Below are 16,383 nucleotides of genomic sequence, written 5' to 3' on the forward strand. Positions count from 1 at the left end.
TTTAAAAAGTAGCATTCTTCTTACAAAGACACCTAAAGATGGAATGATACAATTTATACAGTACTATACTATCCTTATACAAATATACATAGTTCTTATCCAAATCAAGATAGAAGAAAAGTTAAAAAAATTAAAACTGTAATATACCGAAAAATTGACTTTTAAGTAGGCAGCTGGAAACACTAATACTAAAAACACAGTATCAACTCTAATTACCTAGGAGTGGTGAATTACTTGCCAAATAATTACACTACGACATAAATCCTTTTAGCACCAGAACTGATCAAGACTTCCCTGTAGATAGGAATTCTTCTTAGAAGTCCCAATGTACATTTTGAAAAACCACTAATCCGTCTTATGTTCCTTCCTTGTCCCAAGCCTCACCACACTCCTACCTCTGCCATCTCAAAAAAAAAAAACTAGCATATATGTGGAAAGAGTAAGTGGGAAAGAATCTCATCAAGAGTAACTTCTATATGGACATGGTTAGAGCAAAAATCAAATTGGCCATCTCCTTATCCTACTTCCTGATAATCTCTAGTCCAGAAGTTTTCCTTTTTCCTCTTTTTCTTCCCTAATTCCATACCAGCATTATAATACTCTACTACATTGGATTAGTTTACTAGTGATAAAAATAGGTAAAACATCCAGTTCAATCACTTAAAAAGTTTGGAAACACAGATAATAACACACAAAAAAGCAGTATAGACTAAGCTTCAAATAAAAACTACTTAAATAAAAATTAAGAACCGAGGAATGCTAGTGAGATAGATAGATGTCCATGATTTTACCTGGTGATCTGAGAGGCCAGACTGCAATCTAGTTTTACATTAATACAAATGGTTGTTTTAGGACATCATCTACGGCAACTGATAAAATTAAATGAACAGAGCTGAGGCCCAAATGAACAAATCATTGCTGGAAAAAAGCTACACAGGGAAATTGGAAACTGGAAGGAAAATCTCTGGTATTTAATAATTCATATGTTAAGTATTAGACATTTAAAGATAAATAGATTCTATGCAGGGATTAGAAAGTTTCCCAATTCTGAATCCATACAAAGTGGATTATACATTAACAAATAACAGTTCTTTATTATCAAGAGGTCTTCAAATAATTATTCTTTAAAAATTACCTGGACAAAAAGATGAACTCAATTTGTCAGACAACCCAGTGGAATACATAGCCTATTAACTTTTTTTCATTTAACTATAGAAAAGAAAGAATGGGAAGCTACTTACTTACATAGAAATAAACATTTGGTGACAGGGTTTTTAGCTAATGTAAATGTGAAACTTTAGAAGCATGAGCTGAAAAATGTAATAAAAGCAAAAATCAATACTCTGCCTACTGTAATTATAAATAAGTACACTTGTAATAATATCTGTGTAGAATTAGTAGCCTCACAGACTTTATAAACAGAAAGAACCTTATAGATCATCTAATCTAAAGCTTATTTTACAAATTAGGAAATGAGGCCCATGAAAGTTACGAGCCTTGCCCAAGCTGATACATAAAAAAGATAACAGAGATTAACATTTGAGCCAACATATATTGGCCCAAGTTCAAATTATTATTTTTTTGTCTTGGAAAAAATAATTGAAGAGTATTTTGCTCCTGAAATAATTTAAATGAGTTCTGCCTTTATGGCACAGATTTTTTTTTAAGACCGATGTTTTATGTAAGTATAGTTTTATTAAAGATTGATTAGGATTTCTAAGCATTTAATTTATAGAAATGATTCTCTATATATGTCTACAAGTTATATACTTAAAGATACCTAATATAGGCCAGGCACGTGGCTCACACCTAATCCCAGCACTTTGGGAGGCCGAGGTGGGCGAATCACGAGGTAAGGAGATCGAGACCGTCCTGGCTAACACAGTGAAACCCCGTCTCCACTAAAAATACAAAAAATTAGCTGGGTGTGGTGATGGCACGCACCTGTAGTCCCAGCTACTCAGGAGGCTGAGGCAGGAGAATTGCTTGAACCCGGAGGCGGAGGTTGCAGTGAGCTGAGGTTGTGCCACTACACTCCAGCCTGGGCAACACAGTAAGACTCCATCTCAAAAACAAAACAAAGCAAAACAAAAAAAAAACCCCAAAATCCTAATATAGATAGTTTAGGCCTTAAGGGAGAAAATGTGAACTCTCTCACTCAGTATAATCCATAAATAACTTAAAGAGTATTTTGCAAATGTTGATAAATGAGCTTCAATTCATATTTATCTTCTACAACCCAATCCTCCCATGAAATTCTAGCCTCTAACCCCATTTTCCTCCCCAGTCTTTCATATCCAGGCTAGTCATCTCTGTAAGATCTCTACTTGTTCAATCCAAGGGCACTGTGAGAACAGGAGTCTGAATAGACATGATAGGCACTAATATTCTCTGTGCAAGGCAGCTTTTAGCTGTGATCAGAGCAAACTGTTGGAAGACATAGCTCATAATTTCAGGGAAGATGTATCCAAAGCACATTTGCTTTCTCAAAATGCTAGACTTTAATGAGAATTATTTAGTCACAGATGAATTACAATCCCGTGACTATTTTTGTTCAAGATACTATAAGCAAACTTAATAACAATTAAAAACGGTAATATTAAAGAGGCTAAGGAACAAAAAATTCTTATCTGGTAAACATTCTATTTTATGAAGTTATTAAAAGTATAACAACCAAAATTATAAATAAAAAAGAAATTCTCATTATTCCTTTCACTTATGTAAACATCAAAATAAAACAATTCAAATAAATAAACACGTTTAAAAATAAGATTCCTAAGGTACTTAAAGTTGCTTTTACTTTTCTCTAGAAAAGAGTAAGAACATGCAAGGGATTTTAAAAAATTTCTTTACTCAAACTACATTCCAGAGCTGACCTTGTTCCCTCCTTATTAAGCAAAATAAATTTTGACTTTCTCCTCTATGCATACAAACTTTGATAAGTCTTTAGGGATATCTACATGTATTCTATAGATTCTATGTATCTATATGTACATCTCTATTCTATATGCCTCCATTACATTGTTATTTTGATAAATGGCTCCCTAATGTAGAGCACTTAGCCTATATTTCTTTCTTTTTTTTTTTTTTTTTTTGAGACAGGTTCTTGCTCTGTTGCCTCTTGCTCTGTTGCCCAGGCTGGATAGAGTGCAGTGGTGTAATCTCAGCTCACTGCAACCTCTGCTTCCAGGGCACAAGTGATCCTCCCACAGGCAAGCGCCACCATGCTTGGCTGATTTTTAAAAAAATTTTTTGTAGAGACCAGGTCTATACTGCTCAGGCTGGTCTTGAAATCCTGGGCTCAAGTGATCCTCTTTCCTCGGGCTCCCAGAATGCTGGAATTAAAGGCATGAGCCACTGTGCCTGGCCATAGCACATTTCTATGAATGTTATAGCCTGCTTTTAACTTAAAAAACAAATTTGGTGCTGCTTTAATGCCAATGTAGAATTTCTGAAAATTGGATACAATTTCCCAAATTAAACCTAATCACTTGTAATACTAATATTTAAGCTCATATATTAAATTCAAACTATCTAGTGTTTCCCTGCCCCCACACCCCCACCCCAGCCTTGCAAGCATTCTAGTGTCAGTGGCAGAGTTTCCTCCTATTTAATGCCTCTGCCTTTTACCCTAGAATTCCTTTGGTCCTAAATCTTTGGCTACTGTTCTATAAATCATTCCCTCTCTTTTTATTCATTATCTTCAATCTCTTCTCTAGCAGATTTCTTCTGAATGCTCAAAATTTTCTCATAAAAATACAAGACCCTCCTTCCTTTGAGCCCATATCCTCTGCTCTAACCAATGCTTCTCTCCTTCACATCACAGTCACACATTTTATAAGTAACCTTATATAATGTGTAATAAATAGTAGTCTACTTATTTGTTCCATTCACTTCTTATCCCCTATGGTCTGGCTTCTACTCCAACATCACACAGAAATTACTATGAATAGCTCACACTGCCAAATTCAATGTACACTTTTCTGTCCTCATTTTGAGTCTTGGCAGCATTTAGCAATGTTCTTTTGTGAAATGCATCCTTCTGGCTTTACATTCCAGTACGCCTCCTACTACTCTGGCTGTTCAATAAATTTCATGGGCTTCTTTCTAAGCTTGCTCTCTAAGTTTTCTCCTGTTCTCATTTTATTTGGATGTCTAAAATCCCTCACATATGTTTCTGGGTAGACTGTTCTCTTTAAATAGGTTCCTCTTCCTATAGTGCCTTTCTCTACTTTCATCCAGCCACCCAAGGAAGGGAACTAGGAGTCATTTCAGTCTCTGCCCTCTCATTCATTCCCTGCATCCAAATATATATTGTGTCCTATAGTTTCTACCTCTTAAGTCTCTCTCCAATTTATTCCTTGCTCTGCAATAGCACTGCCATTGTGTTCGTGCATGCTTCATCATTCTCATTAATTATGCGCTGATGCTTCCTCTAACGGGTCTCCTTGCTTCTGTCACAGCCTACTACAATTTACCCTCTGCCTTACTGCCAGACTGATCTTTCTAAAAGGCACTTTTGTCATTTCCCTGCTTTAGGTCCTGCAAAAGTTCCCTGCAGATTCAGGATAAAAGCTCATATTTCTCGGCAGAGCACAGAAGGACCTTGATTTTCTGGATCTTCTCCAGCCTTATCTCCTGCCACTCCCCTACAGGCAGGCATCTTATCATCCAACCATATGGAGCTGTTTACAGTTCTCTAAATACACACTTCATCACAGGATAACATCATGAGGGAAATTCAAAGACTGGAAGACAGAAAGCTGTGATATCAAATCACTACTAAAAACACTATTTACTCTTCTCCTACTTCCGTGGTTAATTTTCTTTCCTTCCTTCAGTTCCCACACCATATGGTTGATGCTGTATTATTCGAAAGGGAAAGAGAATGCATTAGGGTTGACTGATAAATAAGCTTTCAAAATAGGTATTGAAAGTGAACTGTGACATAATAACCAACGAAACACAAACTATGTGAAATCCAGATATTATAAATTCTGCCATTTTTGAAAATAGCAGAAACACTAAAAATTAAGATTGGATTAGGGCACTGCTCTCAGAAACCATCTTCTTTCTCCTGGAAATGCATTTTTATATGTCAAAATAAAAATGGAATTTAGGTAAATAATGGTGGGGAAAAAAGTGAATTTTTCTGTGGGAAAGACAACGATGAGGGGCTACTGCTTTTTGTATTGCTTTTAAAATACTGGCTGGGAGGTTCTGATATCTCCTTTTAAAAAAGTATAAAAGAGGGGCATATGCAGAGACTATTAGGAAATAGCTATAATAATGAAGCTTAAAAATTTTTTAAATTTATTAAACTAACTTAGTGATTTGATCAATTTCTAATACTCAAATACTTATAAGGCAACATTCTCCATACGTGAAAGAGAAAACAAAAATTACCATTAAATATTACTTACATTCCAAATCGCAATGTTCCAGAAACATATGTTTGCCAGTGTGCACAATAGAACATAAATGTCCCAGCAAAACAACAAAAAAACATCCAATCAGGGTTTGTCCCCAGCTGCACTGCAATACAAGTTCCAAGAACCACAAAAACTGCAGAAGAAAGATCACAATGAAAACCAAATAATATGAATAGCAAACAACTGAGCTGGAAATGATTTTAGATGAGACAAAAACATATGTTGTAAACGCACTATCTTCTCTCAGTAATCTATTGTAACAGAAAAGTAGGCTATAATCTGTTACATAATCTCTACCCCATAATTTCAATCTTTCTTTTTTTTTTTTTTTTTAAACCAAATCACTTAGTGGAGGCAAAGTTCTTGAAGGCAACTAAAATACTTCAGCATTTCTTCGGGCACTTTCCTGACTGAGAGACACCAGTACTAACGATCAGCAAAACATTACAATGTAGACAGTCAAAAAGAAAGAAAAACAAAGGGGCTATATATTCCCCAGATGGACCTACTTACTTGCTTCAGATTGATAACTGTCTTTTTTTTAAAAACAGATATTGTTATGGGTGACATACCTATGTATGTCTTCCTATAAAACTTCCTATAAAACTCTAGAACTCAAACTACAACGCAAAAATGACTGCAATTTAAAATAAATAATAGGAAGCCTGCCATCCTGCAGTCAGCTAGTTGTTACCTTTCAAGACAGCCAACTACCATTTATTCAACAGAAGTTTTGAGTATTTCTTGATTTGATTCTTAAAAAATTATATGAGCTTAGTTGCTTCTCCTCTTCTACTAAATAAGCTGCTGTTGGGATACAATGAAGCAATGATTTTGACATGCACCTATACCTGCAAATCTGGATTCAGGAGTTAAAACTATAGGGGGTTTTTGTTTGTTTCTTTTTAAATATTTTAAGTGCCATGCCAAACAAGAAAATAATTGAGGAACTAAATAAAATAAAAATAAAAGAGGGGAGGGATGAGTTCCTGTCAGAAAGACTAGTTGAAAAACTGTCATTTAGTTTCTAAGTATCTTTTTCCCCTCTAAAAACATAATAAACTATTATTTAAAAAACTTGCAAAACAGTGCAAATAAAGAGATATCACTTATAATCCAAATAGAGTAACTCAGTTATTGCTAGCACTTTAGTATTTCTTTTAAAAATTGTATATGAGGTGTAAAACATGCCATATATACAAATAATTACTATAGTTAAGCAAATTAACTTATCCATCATGTCCCATAGTTATCTTTTTTCTCCTGTGGTAAAAGCACCTAAAATGTACTCTCTTAGCAAATTTCCAGTACACAATGAAATATTAACGATACTCCTAATTTGTCATAGTCTTTAAGCTTCTCATGACATAGTTACAATCCAAGTCTATTAACATAATTCTGAATGTATATATAACATTCACTTAAATACACGAAGACCACAAATTACCTAACTAGTCTCCCAGCACCGTACTCTCATTTAGTTCATAATAGTTTTGATGATGACAATTATGCCCCAAGCTTTTAAAAACAAAAGATGCCAAAACAATATTTGGGGCTAAAAATAACACACAGAAATTAACTTAATTTCTAAATTTCCTAACACTACCAATAATGATAAAATATTAACTAGGTTCATAGTCTTTTGAGAAATACTAAAATTTAATACAAAATTACTTATTTTCATGACTAAACATATATTCTAACACTGCTTATTGCATTGGTTTAATCATTGTTAATAATCAACAACATTAAAAAAATCAACAATACCTGTTGATAGTGAATCACAACCATGATCAAAAAGTTCTCCCAGAGGAGAACTACTATTGGTTCTTCTTGCCTGTTTCCCATCAATAGCATCCAAAGACTGGTAAATGAAAAGGCCACAGGCACAAGCAATATATGCCCACAGAGGTGCCTGTGAAATAAGAAAGGCAAGAATATTCAGACACACAGTTACCATGTTTGACTAATAATATTTTTACCTGCAGATTGGAAAGCTAGTTGGAAGCTATGGGAGAGAAGATCCAAGTGCTACATAATGAAGAACTCACTGAAACAATCAGAATTGTAAAATAATTAAATTTCCTGCATTTAGAGGTGTTCAAGCAGATGCTAGATAACAACTTACCAGGAAGATTACAGAAATCCCATAAGAGATTGGACTAGGTGTCTTCCATAAGATTCTTCTCAATGTTTAGATTAGAAGGGTCAATTACTGAATTTTTTCCAAAACTGTACTCTTCAAAATGTTTGCAGGTATTACATGAAAAATGCCATGCTAAGCTCATATGGGAAACACACTGGGTTAAACACTAAACAATGTTCAACAGATTTCTTTACTACAGGACTTCCTCCAGTCCTTAATATTGCTAATACATCCTGTGAATATTCAAGAGGGGGACATAATGTGCTGCCATTTTCCAAATTTGAGTTTGTAACATTTTTAAACATCTCTCTTTCAATGGGCCATAAAATAACACTAGTGCATGATATCCAGTGCATAGAGTGCTCAGAATACTATTTTTCAAATCCACAGTCACATTTTCAAGGAATAGCTTCTTTTTTCCCAAACAGAAATTGAACTGCTGGTATTGAATTAATTAATTAATTAATTAGAGATGGAGTCTTGCTCTGTCACCCAGGCTGGAGTGTAGCGGTGCAGTCTTGGCTTATTACAACCTCCGCCTCCTGGGTTCAAGAGATTCTCCTGCCTCACCCTCCCTAGTAGCTGGATTATAGGCATGTGCCACGAGGCCCAGCTAATTTTTTATTTCATTATTTTTTTTAGTAGAGACGGGGTTTTGCCACGTTGGCCAGGCTGATCTCGAACTCCTGACCTCAAGTGATCCACCTGCCTCAGCCTCCCAAAGTTTTGGGATTACAGGCTGTGAGCCACTGCACCCGGCTTGGTATTGAATTTAAATGTTGTATATTCAAAAAGAAGAGGTCCTATTTGTTTTATCCTTAAGAATATAGAAGAGTATACGGTATCACTTTTCATTACTTTCCCCTTCCCAGGCTATAAAATATTTTTTATAATCACAAGGTATTTTACTGTGTATTTGTTACCAAGTTACACTATGAATATTAAACACTCAGAGATGCAAATAACATTCAGTATATTCTGTACTGCAAAGGAGTTTCTGATAGCGATCTATTTAGATCTCTCTGACAGAGATCAGTTTTTAAAATGTAAGAATCTTTTCACAAACCTTTTTTGAGTTCTGTTAAGACACTGAGATTATCCAAAGGACCTAGTACATACCTCCACTAAGCCAGCGTTATAAACCCCGAAAGCAATAAATGTGGTTATGGAACCATACTTTACATGCAAGCACATTGAACTAAGTAATTAATCCTTTATGACTAAGAACTCTGTCTTCCGGACTTTGGATCTACTGTTTCTTGCTCCTAAAGGAATCCAGTAACTCTCTAGAGCTGCACTACCTTGTACAGCAACCATCAGTCATCTGTGACTATTTGAAATTAATTAATATTAAAGAAAATTAAAAATTCAGTTCCTCAGTTACACAAGGTACATTCTGAATGCTCAATAGCCATACGTGGCTATGGCTACTATACTGGACCTCAGACATAGAACATGCCCATCATCAGAAAATTCTGCTGAATACCTCTGCTTTAGGGGACAAGAAATCTAGGGGCTTGCTGGGGTCCAAGCTTAAGATTTTAATGGGGCAAAGTGTTGCTCAGGAACAAAGATAACTAGTATATACACAATCCTAGGAAATAGTAAAATAACAATCACAGACATAAAAAGTTTTCTTGACTTTGGATTTTCCTTTCTTCCTGTGAATCTGCACAATGATACACTAATATTTATATACTTCTTCCTTGTTCACATTATTTTATACTTCTCAGAGGTATTTTAAGAAGCAAGCCTTCTAATTCAGGAATAAATATGATCCCAGTTGCCGTAAGACCCTGGGGGAGATATTGAATGAATGAAGGAACTCAACGCATCAGTCAGAACTCATTATGCCCTGATAAGTGTATGGGAAAGAACTGACATAAACAAATAATCTTATCATAATGTAGCAATTAACCAACTTATAAAATCTTGCAGAGATGTTATGTGAGTCAACTCAGGTAAAAAATTCCAAGAAACATACGGTTTTACTAAACTTTTGAAACAGAAATGAAGATTTTACATACACACAAATATATCCACATGCTAGTACAAGAGTAATTTTTTTCTTGTTCTGCGAGGATGCATCATAAAAACCATTAAATGTTACCCCACTTTCAGCACTGGACAGATCATCTAAACTAAGTTTGTCCAAGTTGTGGCACGTGGGCTGCACGCAGCCAAGGAGAGCTTTGAATGCAGCCCAACATAAATCTGTAAAGTTTCTTAAAACACTGTAAGATTTTTTTTTTTTTCCCACTCATCAGCTATTGTCAGTGTTTTATGTGTGGCCCAAGATAATTCTTCCTCCAGTGTGGTTCAGGGAAGCCAAAAGATTAGACACCCCTGACTTAAACAGAAGACCAACAAAGTAACATTGAACTTACACTGCACTATAGACCAAATGAACCTAACAGACATTTACAGAACAGTTCATTCCACAGCTGCAGAATACACATTCTTCTCATCAGCACATGAAATATTCTCCAGGACAAACCATGTGTGAGGCCACAAAATAAGTCTCAACAAATTTTTAAATCTTTGTGTTGGGGTCATTTCAAGTGTCTTTTGAGACTACAATGGAATAAAACTAGAAATCAAAAACAAGAGGAACTTTGCAAACTGTAGAAATACATGAAAATTAACCAACATGCTCCTGAATGACCAATGACTCTATGAAGAAATTAAGAAGTAAAAAATTTTTCGAAAAAAATAAAAACCGAAGCACAAAATACCAAAACCTAAGAGACACAGCAAAAGAAGTACTAAGAGGAAAGGATAAAGCAAAATAAATGCCCACATCAAAAACGTAGAAAGATTTCAATTAAACAACATAATAATGCACCTCAAAGAACCAGAAAAGCAAGAACAAATCAAATCCAAAATTAGAAGATCAGACCGAAATGAAATAGAATATATATACATACACACATATGTGTATATGTGTGTATGTGTATATATGTACACGAATATCTGGTCAGGTGTGGTGGCTCACGCCTGTAATCCCAGCACTTTGGGAGGCAAAGGCGGGTGGATCACCTGAGGTCGGGAGTTCGAGACCAGCATGACCAACATGATGAAACCCCGTCTCTACTAAAAATACAAAATTAGCCGGGTGTGGTAGCGCATGCCTGTAATTCCAGCTACTGGGGAGGCTGAGGCAGGAGAATTGCCTCCCAGGTGAGGAGGAGGCTGCAGTGTCATTGCACTCCAGTCTGGGCAACAAGAGCAAAACTCCGTCTCAAAAAAAAAAACCCCAAAAAGGTGAATATATGTCATATATATGTATATATACATATATGACACACATGACATGTGTCATATATATTGCGTGTATATATATACACACAAATGATAAAATGAAAAGTTGGTTTTTCGAAAAGAAATAAAATTGACCAACTATTAGCTACGATTAACCAAGAAAAAGAGAGCGAAGACCCAAATAAATAAAATTAGAGACAAAAAAAGAGGCTTTACAACTGATACCACAGAAATATAAAACATCATTAGAGGTTGTCATGAACAACTATATGCCAAGAAACTGGAAAACCTAGAGGAAAGACATACACTTTTAGACATGTATAACCTATAAAGATTGAACTAAAAGAAATAGAAAACCTTAACAGACTAATAACAAATAACAAGATTGAATAAATATAAAAATGTTTTCCAACGAAGAAAAACTCAGGACCAAATGCCTTTACTGCTGAATTCTACCAAACTTTTAAAGAACTACACCAATTCTTCTGAAACTATTCCAAAATATTGGAGAGAAAATTCTTCCTAATTTATTCTATGAAACCAGCATTACCCTGATATCAAAAGTAGACAAGGATGCAATAAAAGAAAAAAACTACAAGCCAGTATTACTGATAAACAGATACAAAAATCCTCAAGAAACTACTAGCAAACCAAATCCAACAGCACATTAAAAAGATTATTCACCATGATGAAGTGGGATTTAACTCAGGGATGTAAGGATGGTACAACATATGCAAATCAATAAATGTGACATATCACATCAACAGAACGAAGAACTAAAGTCCTATGATCATCTCAACAGGCTCAGAAAAAGCATTTGATAAAACTCAACGTCTCTTCAAGATAAAACATCACCACAAATTATGCATACAAGAAACATACCCCAACACAACAAGGACCATATATGACATACCAACAGCTAACATCATACTGAATGGGGAAATGGTCAAAGCTTTTCCTCTAAGAACTAGAACCAGACAAGGATGCCCACTTTCCACACTCAACATAGTACTGGAAGTCCCAGCCAGAGTAATTAAACAAGAGAAAGAAACAAAGGGCATTCACATTAGAAAAGAAGAAGTCAAAACTGTCCCTCTTTGCAGATGACATGACCTTATATATGAGAAAATTTAAAGACTGCATCAAAAAACGCATAGAACTGTTAAATTCAGTAAATATGCAAGATACAACATCAACATACAAAAGCAGTAGCATTTCCATACACCAATAACAAACTAGCTGGAAAAACATCAAGAAGGCAACCCCATTAACAACAGCTAAATAAAACAAAATACAATACAATACAATACAATACAATACAATACCATACAATACAATACAATACAATACAATACTTGGGAATAAATTTAACCAAGGAGTTGAAAGATATCTACAATGAAAACTACTAAGCACTAATGAAAGAAACTGAAGAGGACACACACAAAATGGAAAGACATCCCATGTCCATGAATTAATATTGTCAAAATGGCCATACTACCCAAAGCAATCTATAGACTCAACGCTAATCCCCATCAAAATACCAATGACATTCTTCACAGAAACAGAAAAAAAATTCTAAAATGTGTATGGAATCACAAAAACCCCAGAATAACCAAAACAATCTAGAGCAAAAAGAACAAAGCTGGAGGCATCACACTACTTGACTTCAAAATATAATAAAAAGCTATAGTAATCACAACAGCATGGTATTGGTATAAAAAGACATACAGACCCAGAGAAATGAGAACCCAGAAATAAATCTACGTATTTACAGCCAACTGATTTTTGACAAAGATGCCAGGAACATATAGTGGGGAAAGGATAAATAAATGGTGCTGGGAAAATTGAATATCCACATGCAGAAAAATGAAACTAGACTCCTATCTCTCACTATATTCAAAAATCAACTCAAATGGATTAAAGACATAAATGTAAGACCTAGTAGTATAAAACTACTAGAAAAAACACGGGAAATGCTTCATTACATTGGTCTAGGCAAAGATTTTATGGCTAAGGTCTCAAAGGCACAGGCAAGAAAAATTAAAGCAGACACAGCAGGGCGCAGTGGCTCACACCTGTAATTCTAGCACTCTGGGAAGCGGAGGCAGGTGGATCATCTGAGGTCAGGCATTCAAGACTAGCCTGACCAACCCCATCTCTATTAAAAACACAAAATTATCCAGGTGTGGCGGTGTATGCCTATAATTCCAGCTACTTGGGAGGTTGAGGCAGGAGAACCACTTGAACCTGGCAGGCGGAGGTTGCAGTGAGCTGAGATCATTGCACTCCAGCCTGGGCAACAAGTGTGAAACTCTGTCTCAAAAACAAAAACAAAACCAGAACCTAAAGTAGACAAACGAGACTATAACAAACTAAAAAGCTTCTCCATATCAATCAATAGAGTGAAGAGTGAACCTGTGGAATGGGAGTAAGTATGTACAAATTATACATCTGGCAAGGGATATTACCTTGAATATACAAAGAACTCAACAGCAAAAAAGCTAATCATCCAATCAAAAAATGAGCAAATGATCTGAACAACTATTTCTCAAAAAAGACATATAAATGCCAACAAATATATGAAAAAATGCTCAACATCATTAATAATCAGGGAAATCCAAATCAAATCTTCGATGAGGTATTATCTTACCTTAGTTACAAAGGTTATATTATAAAAAGATAAAGTTAACAGATGCTGGTGAGGATGCAGAGAAAAGGGAGCTCTTTCTTATACACCGATGGCAAGAATGTAAATTAATATAGCCACTATGGAAAATAGTATGGAGATTTCTCAAGAAACTAAGATTTACCATATGATCCAGCAATCCTACTACTGGGTATTGATCCAAAGGAAGGGTAATCAGGATATCAAAGAGATATCTGCACCCCCATGTTTATTACAGCACTATTTACAATAACCAAGATATAGAATCAACTTAAACATCTATTAACAAAGGAATGAATAAAGAATGTGGTAAATATACATAATGGAATACTATTCAGCCATAAAGAAAAATGAAATCCTGTTATTCCCAGCAACACAGATGAGCCTGGAAGACATCATATTAAGTGAAATAAATCAAGCACAGAAAGATAAATACCGCAAGTTCTTACACGCAGGAGCGGGAGAAAAAAAAGGCTCACAGAAGTAAAGGGAAGAATTGTGGTTACAAGAGGCTGGGACGGGTAAGGAGGAGGGGAGAAGAATGTAGGGACAGATAGTTTAACAGATGCAAAGTTACAGCTATGTAGGAGGAATAAGTTCTAGTGCTCTACAGTAATGTAGGCTGAATATAGCTAACAATAATGTACTGCATATTTTCAAAAAGCGAGAAGAGAGGATCTGGAATATGAACACAAAGAAATAAATGTTTGAGGAGATAGATATAATTACCCTGATTTGATCATTATACACTGTATATGTGTTTTAAAATGTAACACAATATCTCATATATAATTATTATGTGTCAACTAAAAGGAAAAAAATACTCCTAAGATTTTGGTGGGCATATATATGGGCAGGTACAATATGAGTTTTATTACTATTTCAAACATACAAAAAGTTTTAAAAATATGATGAACACCCTTGACAAACCTCTCAGCTTAAAAAGCATAATTGAAGCACCATGAACAGCTCTCTCCAATCCATCATGCAATCTTCCCCTAAAAGTACCCACTAACCTGAATTTAGTCTTTATTATTCCAATGTTTGCTTTTAGACTTGATTATATATATATATGTAATCCTAAACAATAAAGGCTTATTTTGCATATTTTAAACAATTTCTAAATGGTGTACTGCGTGTTCCGCATGTTGCTTTTTCTATTCAGTAAAATTTAGGGTGTGATTTGTCACACAAAAACACTGTTAAACTTTATTACATTTGAGGAGAGGGCTTAGGGTGAGGCATAGGAAGGAAAGGCAGATAGGGAAGATTTTACTTTCTGTTTTATGCCACTCTTTGAATTTTTCTAACTATGTAATTATTTTCCCCTTCACTTTTCAATGTCAACATAAGTTAACTGGACAGTGAAATTACAGACAATGTGCCATTTTCATTTTCTTTTCACTTTTCTATGCCAAAAAAAAAAAAAAAATCTAACAAGTTATTTTTTAGTGAGGTGAATCAAAAGCATTAAAACTAGCAATATAAAAACAAAAACAAATGAGCATTTAAACAACTCACAATATTTCAAAAAGCTATATTGAAACTTGACAGAACTCTTTTTGGTAATGGCATTTCTGGTTTTTAAGGGTAAAATACAGGTTAACACCAACTTCCTTTATCTATCTTTTGTGATGAGGACTAAACCATTGATTTTTACCTTGCCCAAATTTGTATCTAAGGAGTCTGGGGAGTCATGCCCTACAAATCATAAATTCTCATCAGATGGGTTTTATTTAACCCTATATATCTTGACTTACTTTCCAACCTGACTCTGGCATAACATTACAAGACAAGGAAGAAAATCAAAATATTTTACCCCAAAACATGTTTCTTGGTCATATTTTGATACGGCTCTGCAAAGCTGTTCTTTATAGGGGGAAATCTGCATCTGTAAAGAACCTCTATTAAAATAGCTAGATCTTTTTCTTCCAGACCGTCCCAATCCTGAAGAGATAGTAACTAAGATCTGAAAGGGAAACGTTTGTCATCTATTGTCTCTAAGGACAGTCACTATAAGACTTCAAAAGAACTTTGGTCTCCACAATCTTTATCTTAACCTGAATATTCCCTTTCTATCAATCCCAGATCTTTAGACAAACTCAGCCAGAAAATGTTTAAATTCAACTATAGCCTGAAAGCCCTTCCACTCTGAGTTGTCCCGCCTTTCTGGACCAAACCAATGTATTTCTTAAATGTATTTGATTGATGTCTCACGCCTCTTTAAAATGTATAATACCAAGCTGGCCGGGTGTGGTGGCACACACCTGTAATCCCAGCATTCGGGGAGGCCAAGGCGGGTGGATTACAAGAATAAAAGATTGAGATCATTCTGGCCAACATGGTGAAAACCTGCCTCTGCTAAAAATACAAAAATTAGCTGGGTATGGCAGCATGCGCCTGTAGTCCTGTATTTGGGAGGCTGAGGCAGGAGAATCGCTTTAACCAGGGAGGTGGAGGTTGCAGCGAACTGAGATTGAGCCACTGCACTCCAGCCTGGCGACAGAGCGAGACTCCGTCTCAAAAAAAACAAAAAAAACAAAAAAAAAACACCAAGCTGTGCTCCAACTACCTTGGGCATGTTCTCAGGACCTCCTGAGGGCTGTGTCACAGGCCATGGTCACTCATATTTGGCTCAGAATAAATCTCTTCAAATATTTTACAGAGTCTGACTCTTTGTGGATGGTGGCAAGGTGAACACAAGTATATATGTACCAAGTTACAAGAGACATTCCAAATTAACTTATGACACTAAAACTAAAGCTACTAGCTAATGAAGTTTAAATACTGAGTAATGAACAGATCAAGGAGAAATTTTGGCTCTCCATATAAAAAGAGAGAAGTCTGTATTTCTACCTTTAAAATGTGAAAAATAAAGA

At 35.3% G+C, this 16,383-nt stretch overlaps 1 protein-coding gene across 10 annotated transcripts in view; it reads right to left on the reverse strand.

Moving 5' to 3' along the window:
* The window catches only part of CEPT1 (choline/ethanolamine phosphotransferase 1), a 46,181-nt gene that overhangs the window by 18,406 nt on the left and 11,392 nt on the right, over positions 1-16,383 (reverse strand). For all 10 annotated transcript variants that reach the window (XM_015148072.3, XM_077951406.1, XM_015148086.3 and 7 more), the window contains exons 3-4: positions 7,200-7,347; positions 5,424-5,565 (exon numbers count right to left, since the gene is read on the reverse strand). In XM_015148072.3, the coding sequence (XP_015003558.1) occupies positions 5,424-5,565; positions 7,200-7,347 (290 nt within the window). The remainder of the gene's footprint in view (positions 1-5,423; positions 5,566-7,199; positions 7,348-16,383) is intronic.

The sequence above is a fragment of the Macaca mulatta genome, chromosome 1 (assembly GCF_049350105.2).
Source record: "Macaca mulatta isolate MMU2019108-1 chromosome 1, T2T-MMU8v2.0, whole genome shotgun sequence".
NCBI lineage: Eukaryota > Metazoa > Chordata > Mammalia > Primates > Cercopithecidae > Macaca > Macaca mulatta.